The sequence below is a fragment of the Choloepus didactylus genome, chromosome 15, assembly GCF_015220235.1.
Source record: "Choloepus didactylus isolate mChoDid1 chromosome 15, mChoDid1.pri, whole genome shotgun sequence".
NCBI classification, from domain to species: domain Eukaryota; kingdom Metazoa; phylum Chordata; class Mammalia; order Pilosa; family Megalonychidae; genus Choloepus; species Choloepus didactylus.
In genome coordinates, this window is record NC_051321.1 from 43,715,111 (window position 1) to 43,730,746 (window position 15,636).

At 39.3% G+C, this 15,636-nt stretch overlaps 1 protein-coding gene across 7 annotated transcripts in view; it reads left to right on the forward strand.

The window, feature by feature from the left end:
• The window catches only part of PLCE1 (phospholipase C epsilon 1), a 331,768-nt gene that overhangs the window by 255,597 nt on the left and 60,535 nt on the right, over window positions 1-15,636 (forward strand). For 5 of the 7 annotated variants that reach the window (XM_037803858.1, XM_037803856.1, XM_037803855.1 and 2 more), the window contains 10 exons: window positions 119-788; window positions 3,781-3,963; window positions 4,817-4,934; window positions 5,558-5,714; window positions 7,632-7,754; window positions 7,839-7,975; window positions 10,143-10,381; window positions 11,921-11,982; window positions 12,064-12,229; window positions 14,848-14,955. In XM_037803858.1, the coding sequence (XP_037659786.1) occupies window positions 119-788; window positions 3,781-3,963; window positions 4,817-4,934; window positions 5,558-5,714; window positions 7,632-7,754; window positions 7,839-7,975; window positions 10,143-10,381; window positions 11,921-11,982; window positions 12,064-12,229; window positions 14,848-14,955 (1,963 nt within the window). The remainder of the gene's footprint in view (window positions 1-118; window positions 789-3,780; window positions 3,964-4,816; window positions 4,935-5,557; window positions 5,715-7,631; window positions 7,755-7,838; window positions 7,976-10,142; window positions 10,382-11,920; window positions 11,983-12,063; window positions 12,230-14,847; window positions 14,956-15,636) is intronic. The other 2 variants (XM_037803860.1, XM_037803859.1) reach the window with 2 other exon arrangements.

Below are 15,636 nucleotides of genomic sequence, written 5' to 3' on the forward strand. Positions count from 1 at the left end.
TATCCTGATTTGAATTCATAGTAGGACTTAAAAATGAAGCCTAGTGTCAGTGAAAGGTTTTTTTGGTTGTTCCACCTCTGATTACAGGACAGTCCAAATTTGTGTCTCTTTCCTTCAGGTTTATAATTGGAGATTTGTTGGATTCAGAAAGTGACATCTTCGAGGAGTCCAAAGAACGAGACCCTCATGGAACAGAAGAGCCACAGAAGGCCTTCGCCCACGGGACGGAGCTCGTTCCTTGGTATGTGCTGTCCATTCGAGCTGACGTGCACCAGTTCCTGCTGCAGGGGGCCACGGTCATCCACTATGACCAGGACACGCATCTCTCTGCCCGCTGCTTCCTCCAGCTTCAGCCTGACAATAGCACCTTGACCTGGATAAAGCCCACCACTGCCTTCCCAGCTAGCAGAAAATTTGGTATGCTTAGTAACATGGCTGAGCCTGGCAAATTCCTGTTACTGGGCAATGCTGGACTAATTGGGCTGACAGAGGGGGTCTTGGATTTGTTTTCAGCGAAGGCTGTGTTCATGGGACACCCTGGCATTGATATACCCACTGTGTGTGCTCAGAACAAACTGGGCAGCATGCTTCTCTCAGAGACTGGCGTGACACTCCTCTATGGTCTTCAGACCACGGACAACAGATTGTTGCACTTCGTGGCACCAAAGCACACGGCCAAAATGCTCTTTAGTGGATTGCTGGAGCTCACTAGAGCCATGAGAAAGATGAGGAAGTTCCCTGACCAGAGACAGCAGTGGCTACGGAAACAGTATGTCAGCCTTTATCAGGTAAGGGATGCAGCCATCACTTATTCCTCAGTAGCTTAATTCTCAAGAGCATGCACTCTGCAACGAAACTGCCTGGGCTCCTGCTCCCAGCTCTGCCCCACTGCATGACCTTAGGTGGCTATTACTTAACCTCTCAGTGCCTTCATTTCCTTAGCTATAAAATGGGAATAATAATGATACCTAGTCACAGTGTGGCTGTGGGTTTAAATAAGTCACTGTGTGTAACACGCCCAGAATAGTGTCAGGCTCATAGGAGTTGCTACTATTTCTATGAATGAAAACAATGACTCTGGCCATTTTTAGTACTCACATCTGGAAAGAAGCCAGTTGATAAATGTATTTTCACTTAATCAATATTTTAACTTGAGAGCATTGTAATCTGAATGTTTTTGTTATTAACAACTCCAAATCTTCACTTTGGAAATTAAAATCCCAATTCATCCCTAACATGCCAAGTCACTCTTGGGGAGCTATTTAACCTACTGTGTATTTCTGCCTAATTATAGAACTTCTGAGGTTAAAGGAAACTTTCCCAAATGTGGAGTAACTCATCCGTGTTCTTCCTAGCCATGTTTTTAGCAGCCCTTAGAAGACAGTTTCTGACTGCCAGCTGCCTAAATGGAGTAAGTTTCTTGTTAACCCTAAATTAGCAGGTGACTTAACACTCTAGCTAAGGGAGGCAGCACAACTGGGCTGAATGAGATGGTGAGAAGAAAGCTGGGCATAACAAGATTGGCATACTTGTGGGGGAAGGAGGGCACTGATTGCTTGGAAATTGAGTCACAATTCCAACCACGAGATGACACTGTTGAAATGGTGCTGTCAAATGAGTTGTGTCAAAGTATTCAGTTTCTCTTTGTTATGCTTTTCTATCTTCATGGGGAAAAATTATCTTTCTTACTAATGTCACAAAAATAGAACTATGACTTAAATAACTCAAATAGTGTATCTCATGTACTTTCCACAGTTCCATCCTATTTCTGACAATTAAAAATCTTTTTATCTGAAAGTTAGGAGAGATACACATAGTGCCCCTTCCTTCCCTTTTTCCTACACCCACACAGCACTTATGAGTAGAGATCATATCCTTAATAACTAACAATAATTATTAAATATATAGACCTCTATACACAATTATCCTAATTTTACAGTGTACAAAGCCAGTTTTAGTTAACTCATCTAAAATGGGGACCAAAATACCTACTTCCTGTCTACTCCATAGGGAGCTTTCAGTTCGGTCACCTGCTTGGAAGAAAGGTCTTCAGGAGCTGTTATGAATATTGATTTTTAATTATAATCATTCTTCAGCCTTCTGGTATCATGAAAATCCAACAAACCTGGAAATAAAGCAAAATCATTGAGTTCATTTACAATCACTGTCCCTAAGTCTCTGACTTTTATTTGCTCCATTGTTTCCTTCTCAGGTTTACAGCGTAGGTAACTGAGTAAACAGCTTAGGTATGATTCATTTTCTCATTTATCCTGGCAACCTTCAGTTTTTGCTGGAGGAGGCACCAGCTGAAACCATGAATAGCAGATGAGAAGAGGTAAAAGATGCTGCTGGAGCAGAGGCAGAAGTAAACTAGAGAAGGCTCACTTCCACCCTGCCACAGACATGCTGCTACCCTGTGCCCACATGTGGAACCATGCCTTTCAGTGCAAAGGCAAAACAGCCCTATACATCTCAGTTGCTTCTGAAAACATAAGTGATGTTCTTCCACAAAACATTGTTCTACCAAAAGGTCATACAAGCATGCTAAATGCCCCTCCTAGTGATTTATTATACAAGCTAACACATTAAAGGCTCTGAGAAGTCCTGAAGTACCAAAGAAACTTATTTATCTACAAGTTAAAGAAATTTGAGAGACGTTTTGGGGGCTTTTTCAAACTTAAGAGTATTTCTTTATCCCCAGTTTGGGAAGTGCTTAAAGAGAAAACAATCTTTCTTTCCAACATCCAGTCCCTTAAGTGGTCAATGTATGAGAAGTTACATTCAAATTCCACAAGTATTTCAGCACTAGCACATGTAAATTTACTTGATAGAAATTATGATGGTAGAAAAAGCAAACGACAAGAAGTGTTAATAACACTTGTAGGGAGGCCTCTAAAAATATAGGAAAATAAAAGAAAGTAAACTGTGCTGAGAAATGTTGATGTGAGATGTGGAGAAAAGACTGATATCCTGAAGTTTGACTTGATGTTATCATGGGGATTTCATCACGTCCCCTGTTGTCCTAGTCACATCCCTGCTGAGTTCCAGTGATGTGCTTTAACAGGGCCACATTCAATTGGGATAAAAAAAAAAATCCCTTCCCAGTTTTAAAGATTATGTTCTGGAACTACCACTGTAGACAAATTTATTAAGACTTTCTTTGTAAATAAGGACTTTAGAGAACTTGGGGGAGTGTGTGTGCATCTATTTAAGCAAAATCAAGTTCAGTATATCTGTTATTGCATCACTCCAATAGATTTTCACTTGATTTGATGTTTGAAGTTCCATGAAGTTCTTGTAAATTTATTTTGCTTTATTGCACATAACATGCAAATAATAGAGATTTTGTGAGTGTGTACTTGCTCCTTTATCCTAATATTCAGAGACTATCTGATATTGTGACCTGGAGTTCTGAACTCCCAATTCCTGTCTCCTGTTGTAGATCCCAGGATGCTGAGTAACTTTAGTACTTGAGATGGGAAAATTTTTGGTAATTTCTTGCAGTGGACTTCTGTGATTTATACCTGCCCGTTATATAATTCTCCCTTCTCTGGTAACCATACCCTGATTTCCCTCCCAGATGATTCTGTTGTGTAGTTAACACAAATCCCCAACAGAGAGTCCCAAGGGTTAGATAACAACAGTGTAGGTGGCCAGATCGTCATTCTTGTGTGGCTACTGTGCTTTTCCACCTCTGGGGATTTATGGAAAGCCATTAATGTATTTACTTCCTCATTGCTCACCGCTCCCTTATGTGTTCAGCATGTGGTTGCTTTACAGGAGGACGGACGGTATGAAGGTCCAACCTTGGCTCAAGCTGTGGAGTTGTTCGGTGGCAGACGATGGAGTACTCGAAACCCCAGCCCTGGAACATCAGCAAAGAGTGCCGAGAAGCCCAGTGTGCAGAGAAACAACACCCTGGGTATAAGCACCACCAAGAAAAAGAAGAAAATGCTCATGAGGGTACAGTGTCCCTTTTTTATTAAGTATAAAAACCCAATAATCTGGGATTGTTGAAAGGTCTACGTCTCTGTATGCCACCTTAAGTCATTTGGGTTGGGAACAAGATGGGGTATGAAACAAATGACAGACAAGGGCTTACCACGCACCTCCTGGGTGGCAATACATGCCAAGAACTGAGTCAACAAAGGAAAAGACAGGGTCCATAGAGGGACACAGACACATAAACAAACACTATGAGATCTAAAAAAGAGTCTTGACAAATGGGGTCTTGAAGGAGTTTACCAGGCCGAAAGAGAAGGGAGAGTGTCCCTGGCAGAAGTGACAGCATGGAAGCATGAAAAAGTTTGGCTTGTTCAAGGAAACACAGGTAGTTCTAGGTGACCAGAACACGGGCTGTGTGGTGGGCAAGGACGGGCCAAAGAGGGACAGTGGGATCAGATTGTGACGGTCCTAAGTAGGCCCAAACTCTATCTGTGGAACACAATTTAAAGTATAACACCCCAAATATAGTGATGGATTTTGCTTCTTGGTCATCCAGGAAAAGTCCCACTCTTTGCATATGGAAAGCTATTAACGCTAAAGTCGAACATTTTCTGTCTTCACAATTTTGTCTCTACACAGAGATTCCAGGGGTTGTATCCCCCCTTCTCTGCCTTCCTCTCCTGAGAATGGCTGCCTTATAGTGAAGAACAGATATGATATTTTAACAAGAAAATAACGTGTTGGCCTTATGTAGGTCTTTACTGGTTTTGCCAGGGGAAGGCAGTGTTGAAGGTGGATAGAGAGCTGCCTGAACTAAAGCAGTGATGGGAAAAATACAGGACAGGAAACACTGTGAGTTTTCTGTTCTCAGGGTGAGAGTGGGGAGGCAACTGACGATGAGATGGCGACCCGAAAGGCCAAAATGTACAAAGAATGTCGAAGCCGGAGTGGTTCTGATCCTCAGGACATTAATGAACAGGAAGAATCAGGTAAAGCAGCATTTTCACATCTGAGATAGTTTTTTTTTTTGTTTTTTTTTTAATTTTGTGGGGACAATAGATGCATTTGGTTTTAAATTATCATCTAAGTAATATGGACAATACTTGACAAAACTCTTTCTTGTTAAATAAACTTACCTTTGTTTTCAACCAGATGATGAAACCCAAGAGGTATTTGTGCAGGCAAAGTATATTTGGAAGAAAATCCTCATTAACTAACTTGCCATTATTTAAAGGGAATATTATACATACAAGACACAATTTGATGGATTAAACCAGTGACTCTCAACCCTGGTTAGATATTAGAGCTTTTAAAAAATATCTGGATGCTCTGGCCAAACTGCAGACTAATTTTATCAGACTCTCTCTGTTTGGGACCTGGACATCTATATATATATATTTTTTAAGCTTCCCAGATGATTCTGATGTGTAGCTGGGGTTAAGGGCTCACCAGATCAGTCCATTCATCACAGTATCTTGATGCTGCTTGTATAGAAAATTAGCTGCACAAATTGATTTGCTCAGACTCTAAGAGGCATCTTTTGTTTCTATTTAATTTCTAAGAGAAGGTATAATCCGAGTCACTGTCTGTTTTCCATCTTTTGTCCTCACAGAGGCAAATGCCATTACGAGCCCTCCTAACCCTCTTCCTTCCAGAAGAGCCCACTCTTTGACCACGGCTGGGTCACCTAACTTGGCTGCCGGGACATCGTCTCCCAACAGGCCAGTGTCCTCCCCTGTGCTGTCTTCTTCAAACAAGAGCCCATCCAGGTGGGGCCTTAACACGACAAAACAGAAGAACCCTTCCAATCAGTTGAGCCTGTGGGAGAACACATTCTTCTCGCTTCTATGGGAAGACCGTCTCTAAATTTGATTTATAATTAAATAGAAAAACTGAAAAACCAAAAATGTTTTAACGCACCTAATTTTCCTGATTTTATATTCATACCTTCTTGTGTTACACTAAGTGCTCCTAATTATTTAAGACACCAACCCTCCAAAGGTCAGTAGCAGTAACAAAACCCAAGCTGTGAATCTCTAAATTTGCACTGTTCCATAGAGTAGCCACTAGCCATGTGAGGCAATTTAAATTTAATTGTAAATTAACTAAAATTAAATAAAATTAGAAATTCAGTTCCTCAGTCACAATAGTGATGTTTTAAGTACTTCCATAGTCAGAAATGGCTAGTGGCAAACTTAAAAGTAGCAAAAAATCATATTTCTTTACATTATATTTTTAACCTGTGAGGTACCCTGAGCAAATAAAATAGCCAGATAAGGTGTACTAAGGTGGCCCATCCCTTTGTTTCAGTCGTGAGCAGGAAAAAGAAGGGCAGAGTAAGGGAGGAAGATCTTTTTTAAAATATTTCAGATATAGAGAAACTAATATAGAAGATGCAGGATTGCAGGAGCCCAGTCACAGGGGGCAGGATGAGTGCCCACTAAATATTCTAAAATAGAAAGAGAGTCAAGACAGGAGAAGAAACAGCCACCCAGATGCAGTTAAGGGAGAAAGCAAGACTGAGTCCTGAATCTAGGAGGGGAAAGAAAAAACATGGAGACTTTGTTTCCTAGAGTCCAAGGGAGACTGATTCCCTGCAGATAGTAGTCGGAACTAGGACTGGGAGGAAGGAGATGGAATTTACTTGTTTAGATGCAAATGATGAAGCCACATTTTCTGACCTTTTTCCTCCTCCTAAACCTCCACCTTCTGTTCCCCACAGTATATTAGGGATCAAAACTCTGTGCCTGCAAAGTACTATAAGTCCATCAATTTTTAATTATCATCCATTATTAAAGGAGGTGACCTTCAGGTGTCAATGCAAAATAACTTTCCCTGAGTGAACATTGTTTGAAGGATTGAGAGTATACTGGGTATTCATTACAGTGTTCTCTATACTTCCTTGTATATTTGAAATGTTTCAAAATAATTTTTTAATCAAATACAGAAAAGAAAGAAAAACCTTGGTCATTGATTTGACTAAAAACATAGTCAAAACATTTCTCATACTATTCTGTCATTGAACCAATGTAGAAAATAAAAAATATATTGTGAAACAGCTATAATGAATTTTTTACCAAGTTGACTGATGTTTTTATACTGGATACAGCCTTAGCAGGTACAAAATATAATCCTACACAGAGTTGTTTTCTTTCCATTATTAATGTTTTTCTGACTCAGATTTTCCATTAATATTAAAAGCCCTTCCCTGTTTTCATCTAGGAACTAGCTAAGAAAGGGAAAAGAAAAGACAGTGACAATTCAAGACCTTCTTTTTAAATGTATTTCTATAATTTTGAACATAGAAAGAACTTGCCTTATTTTCCATAGATTATGATGGAGGATTGGGGGCCCTTTTTTTAAATGACTTTTCTTCAGAAAAACTGAACTTCAATTTTTTTTTCTGATTGGCCTGTTTTGATTAGTGGCGGAATATTAACCTCATGCCTTGTCCCCTTATTAAGCAGGCTGCAAACATGATGTGATCTCAATACATAATGTTTTATTTCCTCTGACACCATGTAGCTTAATTTTGAAAGGAATGTAAAGAGAACTTGGAAAACAGCCTCAACTTTAAATAACTTGTAATCCATCTTTTGTTCATATTGCTAATCAAGGAATGTCTGTTGGATAAAATGACAAAATTAGCCCACGGTTTGCCTGTTAAGGTCGTGTCTTTGTTGCAGTGCTTGGAGCAGCAGCAGCTGGCACGGGCGGATCAAAGGAGGAATGAAGGGGTTTCAGAACTTCATGGTTTCGGACAGTAACATGAGTTTTGTTGAATTTGTTGAGCTGTTCAAATCATTCAGGTACGACATGCTTCCCCTTGACTCTTTCTCAGCTCTACATGGTTAGAACAATTCTCAGTGAGATGTTTTCTGTTCCTTGTTCAGCATAAGGAGCCGGAAGGACCTGAAGGATCTCTTCGACATCTATGCAGTTCCCTGCAATCGGTCGGGCTCTGAGTCGGTTCCACTCTACACCAATCTGACAATTGATGAAAACACCAGTGGTCTTCAGCCTGATCTAGGTTTGTTTAATGTTTTAAGATTTTCTTTTGAGAGGTTCCTGTCTAAAGATAAAGTTCAGAGGTCCCATCACACAAACCCTCAGCCTTTCCCACATGGGCTGCTGTTACCTGGAGCATGCAGAAACACTTAGAGAGTTATTTCAAGGTGCCATGTGGTGTCATGGGGGCGGGATGCTGTTGGTACTTTGAGCAAGGAAATTCAGTGGATGGGCCTGCCCATGTATTCCACAAAATGTAACCAGTGGAGCCCTCCAGTCACTCTGACAACCAAAAACTCTTGCCCACCCATTTCCAAATGTCCACTAAGTGGGTGGTGCCGTCCCTGCTGAAAACCAGCTTAAGCTCTTCCCTCCCTACAGGCAAATGGATGCTGAATCCTAGGGAGGCATCTGCCTACTCTTTTGATAAAGATATTCTTTAATGACCCCCACAGAGCACTCCTATTTGAAAATCCAGATCATTTTTCCTAATGTGGAAACAAAAATGTCTAGTTCTTCTATCCCAGTGACCACCAACCACTACATTACCATGCATATTTCTTTTTTACCATGAATTTTTTTCAATTCAGTTTTAGTGAGATATATTAACATACCCTACAATCATCGACAGTGCGCAATCAGTTGTTCACAATGCCATCCTATAGTTGTTCATTCATCACCAAAATCAATTGTTGAACATTTTCATTACTCAAAAAATATAAAAATAAGAATAAAAATACAAGTAAAAAAGAACACCCAAAACATCCCATCCCCTCTATTATTCAGTTAATTTTTGTTTCCATTTTTCTACCCATCTGTCTATACACTGGATAAAGGGAGTATGAGCCACAAGGTTTTCACAATCACACAGTCACATTGTGTAAGATACATAGTTATATAGTCATCTTCAAAAATCAAGGCTACTGGGTTGCAGTTCATCAGTTTCAGGTATTTCCTTCTAGCTATTCCAATACACTAACAACTAAAAAGGGATATCTGTGTAATGCATAAAAATAACCTCCAGAATGATCTCTCAACTCCATTTGAAATCTCTCAGTCTCTGAAACTTTAGTTTATTTCATTTATCTTCTCCCCCCCCCCCTTTCTTTTTATCTTGACCTTTTTGGTCAAAAAGACTTTCTCAATCCCATAATGCTAGGTCCAGGCTCATCCCCAGGAGTCATGTCCCACTTTACCAGGGAGAGTTACACCCCTGGGAATCATGTCCCATGTAGTGGGAAGGGCAATGAATTTACATGCAGAGTTGGCTTAGAGAGAGAGTGGCCACATCTGAGCAACAAAAGAGGTTCTCTGGGGGAGACTCTTAGGCACAATTATAAGTGGGTTAGCCTCTCCTTTTGCAGTAACAAGCTTCATAAGGGCAAGCCCCAAAATCAAGGGCTCGACCTTCTAAATTTGTAGTTCCCAGAGATTATCAGTCCACAGGTGGAGAAGTTTAATATTTCCATATTTTTCCCCAGTCCCTCAAGACAGCTTTGCAAATACATTTTTTTTCTCTGCCCAAATTACTTTGGGATGTATCAGGGTTTCACAATAACCTGTACAAACCAATCAGATCTCACTCCCTATTCCAAGTTTCATGTAATGACCATCGATGCATTTTTAAACCTGTTATTTTTCTGTTTTGTTCTTGCTGGAAATTGCAAAAACAAAAATACTAAAACAAAAACTGTTCTCTTTCAAACATTTGTCTCAAGTATTTAAAAGTTTATGTTGTAATTAAGCTAAGAATATTAATCATTGTTTAGTCATAAAATGTGCATAAATATGAATCAGTCATGTAATTATATTTTGAAAGTACAGAAAAACTGTAATTTTAAGGATACGTCTTGAATCTCTACAAACAAAAATGTAGACATAGTTGTGCTCAAAAACCAAAGTCCAGATTCTGCTTAGGTCCCCAATTGAATCTAAATTTAGTTCCCATCCAATGTTGAAGCCCATGGGGTTTCAAGATCAAGGATCTAGCTCTGTCTTATTTTCTTTTGTGTATTCATTGACTTATAATTTATTCCTTCTATTATGTGGAACCAGAAATAAGCACTGAGTTTGATGGCTTGTTTAAACGATTAGTGAAGAGGTCCTCCAGTTTAATAATTAACGGCAAAATGAACTTTGTGAAAGATGCTGACTCTCTTGTCCACGTTCTGTGGGTGGTTCTGTTTCAGATTTGTTGACCAGGAATGTCTCAGATTTGGGGTTGTTCATTAAGAGTAAACAGCAGCTCTCGGACAACCAGAGACAGATATCTGATGCCATTGCGGCTGCAAGTATCGTGACAAATGGTACTGGGGTTGAGAGCACATCCCTGGGCATATTTGGAATTGGCATTCTACAGCTTAACGACTTCCTAGTGAACTGCCAAGGAGAACACTGCACTTATGATGAAATCCTCAGCATCATTCAGGTGTGTGCATGTGTGTGTAATGTCCCTTACTGTTCTAAAGAGTTCTCTGCTAAACATTTACTCGTTCTGTACTTCCTTCCAAAGGAAGCAGAAATAGAATTCCTTCCAAGCCTGGAGCAGAAATAGATTTTTTTTTCAATAAGTATGTAAGTGTGCCTATTTAACATACAATTGCCGTAGGTCCCAAGGGTTCTCTGACTCAGCAACTATTATAAAAAGTCAGTACATGATTCCTTCTTGTTGTTCAAGCACATACAACAGAATTAATCTAGATTTTCAACCTTGTTTGTCATTTAACAAATATTTATTAGCCCCTACTCTGGGCCTGGCTCTCTTCCAAGAGTTGGGAATATAGTAATAAATAAGATAAAGGTCCTGCCCTCAAATTAGCTTAATGGGTGAGGCAGACAATAAACAAAAATATAATGTAATTTCAGTTAATAATATGGATTATGGGGGAAGCAAGCTAAGAAGGAGATGGAGTGATACAGGAGAGCTAAGGGGAGTAAGCAAAGATCATTCTGAAGAGGTGACACTTAAGCCAAGTGCTGAATGAATAAGCCACAGGAAGGTCTGAGGAAAGACCATTCCAGACAGGGATCAGCAAGTTCAAAGACCAAGGCAGGAGCAAGCTTGGAGTTTTGAGGAGCAACAAGAAGATTCTTGTAATAGCAGCTGCATAAGCCAAAAGGAGAATGGTAAAGATGGTTTCACACAGGTAGGCAGGGAACAAATCAACTAGGCATTTTAGGCCATGGTAAGGAGTTTGGACTTCAATCCATGTGAAATAAGAAACCATTGTGAAATTTTGAGCTAGGGAATAACATGATTTGATTTATGTTTCTAAGAGGTCATTCTGGTCCCAGTGGAGAATAAATTGTGCTGGTGAAAGAGTGGAAGCAGAGAACCAGTTAGGAGGATGTCCCATACCCCAAGTGAGAGAACTGGATGGTTTGGTTAGAGGGTGGCAGGAGCTAGAGGTATTGAGACTGTTCAGTGTGGCTGCATCACATGCAACAAAATTAGTCTAGGTTTTCGACCTCACCTTTCAACTTACTGGGAATCAGTGGACTAGCTGTCTATTAATTGGGTTCAATCATTGAAAATGCTAACAATGTGGGATTATTATCACATTATTGAGGGCCCACTCTACTATCATTGAGTTCAGGCACTGTACTAAGTGCTCTACATGAATTACTTCCTCTTGCCTCCCACGAACTCTAGGATGTAGCTGTTACTATTATTCTCATTCTCACCTGGACAAAGTGATACAATTTGTTTTCATATAAATCAGCCTTAATCTTTGCTCTTGGTCCTCCTTTTTTGCTTAAGTAAATATGCTTAGTATAATAAACTCACATATAATATTTTCTTTTGGATTAAAAACTACATTTTACCATTATATTACTAAATTAGTTCAAATATTTAGTTTAGTTGTTTCCGGATGAAAACAGAATGGCTTTTAAAAAATGATATGGTGGAGGATATTCCCCCTTAGTTTCTTTTACCTAAATAACACTTTTTTTATATCCCTTGCAGAAGTTTGAGCCCAGCATCAGTATGTGTCATCAGGGCCTAATGTCATTTGAAGGATTTGCAAGGTAACTTTTGAAATGTCATTTGCCGATCATTTGAGAGTATACATTTTCCCATGAAGTCTTAAGAAAATTTGTTTCATCTAGGTTTCTGATGGATAAAGATAATCTTGCCTCAAAAAATGAAGAGTCACAGGAGAACATTAAAGAATTGCAGCTACCCCTTTCCTACTATTACATTGAATCTTCACACAATACCTACCTCACAGGCCATCAACTCAAAGGAGAATCCTCAGTAGAACTCTACAGCCAGGTACTGAGAATTCCACTTGGAATATGGTTTTCATAAAGATTAGTATTTACATAACCCCAAGTGTCACAAAAACCTGACCCCAGACTCCTTTGATGAGCTTATAGAGTAAGCTATTACATGTGAAATGTGGAGAAACATGTGTGGGAAAACTGTCTATGTATACAGTTGTTTTATTTTTCTTCTTTCTTTTTTGTTTTTCCCCCCCTATATATACTTAACCTTTATTCTGGGGAGGGAAATGTGTTTGAAAATCATAGCTTTTAGATTCTAGTTAGTCTGACCTACCCCTGCTAAACTTAGATTTTCCCATGGGAAAATTTTCTAATCATTTCACTAAATGCTAAATAAATCAATATATTGTAGTGGGAAAGCATCATAGAAAATGCAACTTTCTACGAAGTTAGTCCCAGAAATAGTGTTTGTTTTGTTTTGCGATTTGTTAGACAATCAATCCATCCCCATAGTAACCAATTAAAGGAAAAAATCTGTGCAGACTATAGGTACTGTCTGTACACAGTTAAATTCATGGGAATGTTCTTTAAAATTCAGTGGGCTGTCTGACTAGAAAAAGCACATCTTTTTGACCTACAGATCCAAATTTTAATGATCTACGTATTAGTTGCCTCTCATGTATATTGTCTGCAACTTCCTCATCTGTGTGGCCTGTTTTCTGAACTGCTGCAAGAAAGACTAAGCAGGGAGAAGCTAGAGAAGGTCAAGGGAATATAATTGTGAGGGAGGGGTGCAAGTTATAATTGTGTTGTTTATGAAAATCCAGCATCAATTATTTAAGATCCCTTTGTTCTTCTGATTAGTCCAAATATTCCTCAAAACATGGAGCAAATTTCTATCCCATAGCTTACCTAATTTGGAATATGTATTTTAAACCCTAGTTTTTAAGGGACCTTCATTGTAAAAGGAAGTGTTCTCAGAGTAGTGGTTTTCAAAGTGGTTCTGTCAAGGGGGCTCAGCTGCCTACACTGAAATGAGCAAGTGAGAGAGTAGGGAGGGTCCCACACTCTACCCTGCTTTAGCCCCTATACTGCTCTTTTATGTGTTTTATATATTAATCTTCCATTTGCTCAGAGAATTTCAAGATTAAAAGAAGTTGAAAGTCATTGTTCCAGTGGAAATAAACATACACAGAATACTATGGTATACGTGCATATATACATAAACATACTTATATGTGCACACATACACATATGTATTTCTTCTAGGTCCTAGCTTTCATTCCTACTTCACATCCCTATTTGACTTCTAAGAGGATTTTTTTTTAGTAACATATACACAACCTAAAAATTCCCCTTTTAACTGCATTCAGTGGTGCTAATTGCATGCACCAAGAAGTTTGTTTTTTTTTTTTTTACTCTTTAACATTACACCCTAAGTAAAGATTGCTCACCACAGACATGAAGCAGCCTCATGTTCCAGCTGCCATATCACAGTAATTTTCAGCCCAAGGCAAAACCACTAGGTAGTTGTTTCTTTTGCTGAAAGAACTGATAGCTTTGGGATTCTAGGCCACAAGCTATACTGTGCAACATGAAGAATCATGAAGAATCTAGCAAATATCTCAAAAAAAAAAAAAAAATGTTAATATAGAGGCGTTTCACCAGCTGAGTTGTGTTGCAGCAACTCTGGCGGCTCGTAGCCCCCAGAACTGGATTGCTGTCACATGGAGGTAGTCATAAGGATTCTTAAATCAGTGGTCCAGGCCACCCATTCACAGATTAACTCTTGGCTTGAGTTACCCTTCCATCATGTGGTAATCTAGTAAGTATACAAATAGAGTCATATGGAAGAAGAGGTTGCTCCAAGCAAATTATAGCTTCCAGCTCTAGACCCATGATAGCAAATAGATGTCATCTCATCTGATTCATTAGTTGTATTTCCTGAAGCACTTTGATGAGGTCATGTGACAACATATAAAAGATTAGGGACAAGTGTACTGTGACTGATTACTAATGTGCCCTGAATATGAGAGAGAGGAGTTTGTGGATTACTTGCCACTTCTGCTCTGGATGCTTTTCTGGAATTAGATAGCAAGGCAAATCCTTTATGACTCCTTGTTTCTACTCTTCTTACATGCTACATGTTCATAACAAAGGTGTTAGCTCGTTACAGAATTTAGATCTAAATGGAGGAGATTTTATGGAGGAGATTTTATCCTACTTGACTTCCTATAAATGTTTGGTCAATTCATTGATGAATCAGTGAACTTGTTTCCTTTGGGCTGGGCATGGACACCTTCACCTACTCTGGCATGTGCCCAGATAGAGCCTGCTGCCCTTGCCTGGTTCTCTAATTTTGGGATATGCCATGTATGGGTCCCCTGAGGGACAAAATGGCCCTTTGTTTTTTCTGTCAAATGTTATCTTCCAACAATATTCAGCTCTGGCAAACACTCTTTCCACCTTTATCTTTTCTCTCCCTTCTCCACCCCAGATTATTTCTGACCTTTTGACCAATTTGTGATATTCATTTTAGATACTATGCCCTTCTGCTTTATCCCTAACTGTGAACACTGACTGAAATGCAGGAGTATATGCTGGGTTTAGTTTGAGGCTTTATCTCCAGGTGCTCATGTGGGGTGGACTCATTGATTGATCACACAGGTCCTCCTGCAAGGCTGTAGGAGTGTGGAGTTGGACTGCTGGGATGGAGATGATGGAATGCCAATCATTTATCATGGACATACACTGACAACCAAGATCCCCTTCAAGGTAATGCTTCCTATCTTCAAATCAAATTACAAAGAGGCATTGTCTCCATTCATCATTTAAATCATTGACTACCAAATTACGCCTTAGGCTAGAGAGGGTGTTATCCTGGGTCTGGAGACTTCCTGAAATTATTGCTTATACTGTGTGGAATTTACATATGTTCATTTTTCTGAGAGTTTATTTAGAAGTCTCATTAGATTCTGATTCAACCAAAGTTTGGCACCCATTACCTTAGTTATCAGGTAATGTTATTGCAATTTTTATATCATAAGATGATATATAAAAAGCAGGGGCTGTTCTCTTATGATAGGAATTAAAGGTCAGTTGTCCTGGTGTCCTGCTGACAAAAGCCAGCATCATATGTTAGGATATGATTAAATATGTAGCCTTATAAAGTGTGTAACATTATAAAGTAATGAGAATTGGTTCTACTTGGAAACATGGGTCATCCGGGAAGAGCAGTCTCACTGGATTATCATTTCAAGTTCTTGGTAGCTTATTAGTTCAGCAGTGCTTTTATAGTCCTCATTCAGAGGGTCTTAGGCTGTATAAAAATCATTTTTCTCTGAAGCATTGCCAGGCTGGGAAGAAATATTATTTCTGTCTTATTTGTGGAGGAGGTGGTGGCTAAAGCTCATTTCTCTTTAACTCACTTTCCTATTCAGCCCTCTTAAAACTCTT